Raw genomic sequence first — 7,391 nt, 5'->3', positions numbered from 1 at the left:
ATAATACATGCGTATCATTTCAGTAGGGAAGTGCCATCAGGTCAGGTGCTTTTATTTCGTGAAAAAACAAGAAAATAACTTTGGACAAACTTTTTTTCTTTGTGGATGATCAGCATATCCCCCTATGTAATAACACTACCTTAGTCTGTGGCATTAAAAATATAAAGTTATGGAACCAAAAGTTTCCATTAACATGCTACTTGTACATGTCCCCATCATTCCAACTGATTTTTATTCTTTTTCACAACGTTGCCATCTTCCTCATTTTCTTTCTGGCTTCAGTGTGTGATCACATTGATCTTTATAAGTTATATTTCCAGGTTAAAATAAATTCACTAGTCTTCTTAAGATAATAATGTCCAAAGCCTACATCTGATTTCAGCAGAGCTGCCCTTGTTTTCCTTCACTTTGACCTTTTTTTCTACATGTACATCCCTGCACGACCTCCACAAATCCTGCTGATAAAAGGGTCAAGAAGACAACAGAGGCAAACACAGAAGTTGCAAGAAAGCCTGGAATGCAGATGAATGCAGATAAATTTAAAGTATGTGTGACTACAGTGTTGTCTTCATAACTACAATATGTGCTTTTATCCTTTTAAAACATTTCAGAGAAATATGAATCAGGTTAGAAATCAAACCTGCTTCTGTAGCAGGTTTCGGGGTTTAAGTCTGTACAGAAACATGATGCATGCATGTTTGTTTGCTGAGAGCGCCATCTGCAGGACTCAATGTGATAATACAGTTAACTAAACTACACCATCCTTGGCTGCACATTTTATTGTGCTGCCCATGTTGGCCAGAAAACTCTTGAAAATGCAGTTTTCATTCTCAGTGCAGTTTTTCCTGGATTAATCATGGCTAAATAAATTAACTAAAAGCTGTTTGTAGATTCACTCAAATATTTGAGGTTAAAGTTAATGCTTGCATTCAATATAACAATGTTTACTGACTAAATGAATTAATACTAGTTAGATTAATGGTTAAAAGTCATGCATCCATTGGCTCTCAGAAACATTAATGTGAGCTTTTTATTTAAAGAAGTACTCAAGTGTTGTCAACATTTACATTTTTGTATGTTCTAAGGTTACATTTCAGTTTTTCCTGCCTTCATTTGTGGGAAAATCCTTTCTTCTTCGTTCATGACATTTTGGATTTCTGTTCTTTTGACTGGATTTGATAGTTGTTCTTTTTTGGTATGTTGACATGATCCTTTCCTAATCTTAATGGGAACCCCATTAAACCCCCATGGGAATCTCAATGGGAAAGTCTGCACTAGTTGGGGACAGTTGATGGCTAGTTGGCACAAAAATCTGTGTGTGTGTGAGGGGAACACACCTGACCCGACCTCAGTCAAAGTGAGTCAAACATGTTAGAATTTTTTAGGCCAGCTCTGGACACAATCAGGTAGTGTAAGGGCTTTGTCGGCAAGCAACCAGCACAGTCAGGAATTTAGTGTTTTCCGATTTTACACAGTTGGGCTTTTTGGTTAAATTCAAAATCCAAACAAGTCAAAGTTTCCCTAAACTTGTTAATTTAAATTCTGCCTTACCTAATGCCCTGGAGCTAGTGATCAGACTTCATGACTGTCTTAGATCCTCATCCTGTCCAAGTTTGGTTTCACCTTTAGTCCCATATTTCTATCTCAGCCTCTGAAACAACAAAATTTAAAATATGAATCAACATCAAAAACAATGTATTAGGTTTTAGATAACATGCATTTATTTTATTATCCATTTCCACTCATAATAAAATTGCATTATTTTTCATGATAACAAGTCATCCATTTCTTTCTGTAGCATTCATTGATTTCCCACTACTTCTTTATCCTTTTCTTTCTAAGACGAGCCAGTAGCAGCATCTTTTTAATGCGAGAGCTCTCCTTTTATAAATACGTACAAAATGCAAAAGTTTACACCATAAACAGCAGAAATATGTCTTCACAAGGCCTTTCTAGTTGCATTAACATCACTCAACCCCTCTTCTGTTAAAACTGGTTTATTTTATAGCTTTGATTTCTTACTATGGCCTTAAAAGTGCCAATATGTAGCTGGATTCTTTAAAGTTTCTAAGACATGATGCAAAATATGGATCAGGTTTTTAAAAAGAGTGAAAATGAAAACAATTGGATGCTTTGGTTTGAGGTCCGATTTTTAAGATGGGTTCTATGCCGGTTTTATTTATTTAAGTTTTTATTCAATTCACTAGAAACTAACCTTTTATTTTCTATTAGGTACATATGATTTCTTTAAAAGTAACCCCTGTTATTTAGCCCTTTCCACCAAGGTAATGTCAAAGTCTATTAAATTTGTTTGTAAAGTATGTCTTGCTTGGTTAAATATCCTCTTTAAGGTCACTAAACTACCCCTTAATGCTTTCAAATGCTTCTGATCTCAGAGGGAAAATCCTCAAACAGCACATTTACCAATCTGAACAGTGCTTTCAACAGCTTAGAGAACAATTCCTTGAAATAATTAACTGTATACAGACATATCTTTCCATCTGTGCAACCCATAGTTCCTCACAGGCCTCATTCTAAAGTGCTTTAACAGAGATGGTGAAGGTCTAAAACCACAAGAAGCTTCCTCCTTCCAGTCTCCAGTTCATTGTGGTTCACCGCTGAGCTGTAGATCAAACACCCGGCAAGTCTCCACTGTCGTTTCCTCAAGTCCTCAGCGACACGTGCACGACTCAGCCACCATGTCCTCCAGCTCCCTGTACTCCACTTTCTTCTTGTCCATGACCAGCACGCTCATCGGCATGTACTTGTAGGGCACGCAAGATGGAGGCGGGACGCCCCCGACACCCAGGTCGTTAATGACCGTCTGGATGATGGCATGGTGCGGCGAGTGGTAGCCGTAGTGGAGCACCCTGGGGCAGCTCCCTTTACAGAAGCGAGGGTTGTACACCGGCGGAGCAATGAAGTATTGACCCCAGCCCAGCTCGTCGAAGGAGAGGCGGAACGAGTGGAGCTTGCAGCGGTTCTTTGGCATGCTAGTTTTTTGTTTGTAGTTGGGGATTTTGGCAAGAATGGAGGCAGAGGGGGAGGTAGAGAACGACAAAGAGGAGGAAGATGGAGCTTTTTTCAGAGCGTCTAGTAAAGGATCTTTGGACTCCGATGATTGGGGGTCTTTGGAGCGGCGTTGCCTTCGTTGAGGAGGATTCCATGGTCGCATTTGTCTCATGATATTTTCTCCTTCAGCCCCCAGCAGGTCCTCCATCCAGTCCTTCCCCTCCCGCTCCTCCTCCAGGTATAAAAGCAGAGACGGCACCTCAACATGAGGCTCACCTCTCCATCTTTTCCTTCCCCTAGTCCACCATCTGAAGAGGCTGCTGTCCCCATCATCATACCCAGGCTCTGTGCACCAGTACTGGGCAGTGAGTGTTAAATGTCCTCCCTTGCCCTGGTTCTTCCCTTGCTGGATGTGTGCAGTTATATCCGTCGCTGTCCACTGCTCGTGGGGCTCCAGGGTGACCAGGCTGTCTTTGCCCAGTGAGGTGATCTGAGCCTTGCAGCGGGGTGGAGTGAAAGGTGGGCTGCTGGAGGCTGAGGAGCGAAGGTGGATGAACGAGGCTCTGATCAGCCTCTCTGAGGGAAGAGTGTCGAGGTTGTACTGTACTGTGAAGCTGTAGTGATGATCTGAAGAGAGGCAGGTGCAGATAAAAAGAAAGCCAATGAAAATGCCCTTTTTAAATAAAATGACACTTTTTTTGCTATTATGTCTAAAAGAGAGATTTTGGTCAAATGTCAACAAGTTGAATCTTTTTTATGTATCTTTTGATACTGCTGGACCTACTCTGCTGTGGCACATGGCTCAAAACTGAATATTGTTTTCATTTTTTACCCCCAAAAAAGCTGGCAATCCTACTTCTGTATGATCAAGTGGGATTACCCTCTGAAATTTAATCTGGCAAGGGGACTACAGAAGTCTCACATTTAAACTCTCAACTTAAAATCAATCAATATGATGTAGGCTGCTTGGACATAAGACCATTAAGCATATGCTGACTGAAACTACAGTAGCATTTTATATCAGGCTGTTTTTAGAGCTGAATGAGCCCCAGTTGACCTTAACAGCAATCATCCACACAGAGGAAAAAAAGGACATCTCTCGTTCAGAATTAGTCTGTTTAGGTAATGAAATCTACGGAAGTCCATTGCTGCTGGTTAAAAAAGAAAAAAAATATGAAAAATACCAAATATTTAGAAATTTAAAAATCCTAATTAAAAAACAAAGTATATTATGAGATAAAAAGTTACAATTATGCGAAGGTAAGTCTAAATTATCAGATCATAACTCATTCTTTGTTACAAATTTGAAATATGAAATATCAGGTCAAAAGCCTTATTCGCATGGGATTAGTATTACCTAGGGACCTCTGGTAATTTGTAACAATTGTGCAGGATGTCCACGTTTTAAATGCTGAGCGAACCGACCATGTCTGTAAGGCTGCATTCACACTGCAGTTAAAGTGACCTGAATCTGATTCACATGTGACTCACATCTGATTTTTCTCTGACGGTGTGAACAGCGCAAGTCACATTGAATCTGACCTTTTCGAATCAGATTCAGGCCACTTTTGTATGTGGTTCTAAATCAGAAACATATCTGATCTTTTGGAAATTGACTGCCGTGTGAACAGGCAAACAAAAACATCTGATCGGAGAAAAGATCAGAATTGAGCATTAAGGCATGCAGTGTGAACGTAGCCTAATTTACGGAGTGAAAAATTCCAGGGCAAATTACTGACCATATTTCAGCACACACAGGTCCACAGGTAAAATGAATCCCGTGCGAATCGGCATCTCTGTAATTTAGGATGGTAATTGGATTTTTTAAAGGGTCCACGTGGCTTTTCTCTGAAAAAATAAAATAAAATCAGCTGTATTGTCAACAAGGTTTTGACTAATTTCGGTTATTAATAGTGCTTTGCCTTTAGTCAATTCTATTTTATGCCCAAAAATTGACTTCATTTGACTTAGCTTACCCACTTGAACTCTACTGTCCAAATGTACATGGGCGCACCACCGCTCTGCTTTTCCTCCTATGCTTCCCTTCACAACTGCCTGATCTTATGTCAGTATTATTTAGATGGACATTTCATACATGGCACAATCTGTTTGGAAATATGATGCTCAGGACTCAGTGATAAGGCTTTCACAGCTTATCTGAGCATAATGATCCGAGATTGATAGGCTGCAGAGTAATATCCACAGAATCAACTGCATAAAAACTATTAAAATTTCACATTTAATTCGAGATGTCTCACTTTCCCTTAGATAAACTGGAGGGATACTCAACTTTATTCCTCACAGGGGGCTTATGTGACCGTGGTGCGTAATGGAAGAGTTATGGGGCAATGTTCACCAGTTTATTAGTCATGGACAGCTTTCTATAGATCTAAATAAATGTTTAAAATATTTATATGTAGAAAAAAACCTGCACCACATGCTGTCTATTGTAAACTCCGGTTAACAGTATGTATTGGACTCACAAAGACATCAACTGGAGAACCTGATGTGCATGACATTCTTTTATTTGAACTTTAGTAATAAAAAATCATGTTTTCATTGCTGCAGCCCTGCAGAACGTGCATTTTTTTCTTCAGAAATATCAGTAAATTCAGTGACATTACAGACTGTCCTTATCACATGTAAATGCACCGCATCAAACGCTGATTTTAGGGAGTAATTCTCAAATTATGAGTAGGAATGTACAATATTATAAGTGTGGTATCGGTATCAGAAGATATTACCTTAAAAAGGCAAATATCGGCAGATATTAATTTCTGCCAATATTTACATCCGACATGTTGTCTGTGTATTTCAGCATTTATCAACTGTTAATTTTGTCCATATATACTAATAAATTAGTGGAGTGACTAAACTCTGAACCAACAGACCTATGTCAGGTGGGGTCTTTTTCTTTATTTATCCTCATTCTTTAAACTTTAATGTGTTTTTTTAAGGACTAAAGTTTGTTTCCTTGGTCATCCTTAAACCTTAAAGTGTCCAAAATGACTGAAATTATTTGTCTGAAAAGCATATTTAGATATTGGTATCGATATCGTTATCGGCTAAAATGAATCTGTAAATATCTGCATATCAGATATAGGCAAAAATACAGTATCGTGCATCCCTAATTATGAGAGGTCCACATGTTATACTAATCCTGTGCAAATAGTACTATGGTATAATATGAGGTAGAAGTCAAGGTTCTGGTATTTCATTATCTTACCCACTCATTTATATTCATTTAATGTGCGTTTTTTTCATCGTTGAGTGCTTAAGTTTGATGTACGCATCTAATGTAGATGTTGTGAAGTCAGTAAGTAATCATGTTTATTAATCTTGATCTCAATGTAAATCAAAATAAACATAATAATGATTTTACCATAATAGAGCAGCCCTACATTCTACCTCAAAATTTCTTTCTATCAGAAAATTTCGACTTCTTACTCAATAATTATGTTATAATTTTCATCTTTTTTTTCGTTGAATAATAATTAATTTATATTTTTTCCAATGGTGCAAATGGGCTTCCGTACATTTCTTCCAAAATGCCGCGAATTTTCTAAAAACGTACTGTAGTTTTAGGCCAGTGTTTTCCTTATGCAGCCAGAGGCCTTCAGTTAGAGAGGTTACCTTAAGCTAACCGTCTACATTTCGGAAGCTAACCAGGTTTTATCTCACCTCTTGACGCCGGCAGGTAGTTCACTGAAGACGCCGTTGGCCTCAGCAACCTCACGGTGTTGGAGCCAAACTTTCGGTGCTGTTTGGGCCTGCCGTCCGGTTCAGCAGCGCTCCGGTACAAACTCAACATAAACTGCAGGTTCTGGTCCGCCTTCTGCTCGTCCGTTAACGGTCGGTGGTGCTGAGCGCCCGTCAGCCTCGCGCTTTGGTAGCTCCTGAGGCTGCGCCTCAACGTGTGGTTAGGGGCGGCCATTTTGTTTTGGGGCATAGCACCGTGTCCGGTACCGGTGGAGCACAACAGGTAGATAAAAGAGGACAGCACGAAGACACGCAGTAAGCTGAGTTTGCTGCGGCTCGCCCTCATGTTTGATTAAAACCTCTGGCGCTAGGGAGCTCCACCAAAGAGGCTTCAGCCGGACACCATCCCACCCGAGGGCCGAGGGCGGGATTTACAGACTCACCTGCTCACTGACCATTTCTGTAATCCGCTTCATGGGCTACGGTGACCCCAATTAACCCCTCGGCTGTGCGTGACCAAGAGGACGTAAGGCATGACGTCACTGGTTCTTAAAGGCGCGTGAAAGTGAGATTGTTTTTAAAGTAGCCGATTCTTGATACACATGAAAAATTTGTCCCACATTTCCCACAAATTATTTCATGACAAAGTTCAAGTTCATAAGGAAGAGCATTCGGACCAC

General features: G+C 39.9%; 1 protein-coding gene across 1 annotated transcript; it reads right to left on the bottom strand.

The window, feature by feature from the left end:
• Window positions 1-1,698: 1,698 nt before the first annotated feature.
• On the bottom strand, window positions 1,699-7,204 carry bmp15 (bone morphogenetic protein 15). The gene is made up of 2 exons (XM_041779968.1): window positions 6,694-7,204; window positions 1,699-3,639 (listed from the first exon to the last, which is right to left on the bottom strand). The coding sequence occupies exons 1-2, from the start codon at window positions 7,055-7,057 to the stop codon at window positions 2,672-2,674; spliced, it is 1,332 nt and encodes a 443-aa protein (XP_041635902.1). The 5' UTR covers window positions 7,058-7,204; the 3' UTR covers window positions 1,699-2,671.
• Window positions 7,205-7,391: the final 187 nt, after the last annotated feature.

The sequence above is a fragment of the Cheilinus undulatus genome, linkage group 22 (assembly GCF_018320785.1).
Source record: "Cheilinus undulatus linkage group 22, ASM1832078v1, whole genome shotgun sequence".
NCBI classification, from domain to species: domain Eukaryota; kingdom Metazoa; phylum Chordata; class Actinopteri; order Labriformes; family Labridae; genus Cheilinus; species Cheilinus undulatus.
The sequence above is the reverse complement of the archived record's forward strand: the minus strand, read 5'-3'. Positions and strand labels throughout refer to the sequence as shown.

Excerpts from the sequence above, each read along its gene's own strand:
- bmp15 (XM_041779968.1), bottom strand. The coding sequence starts at position 7,057 with ATGAGGGCGAGCCGCAGCAAACTCAGCTTACTGCGTGTCTTCGTGCTG. Across the intron at positions 3,640-6,693 it reads CTACCTGCCGGCGTCAAGAG|ATCATCACTACAGCTTCACA; the intron begins GTGAGATAAAAC and ends GCCTCTCTTCAG.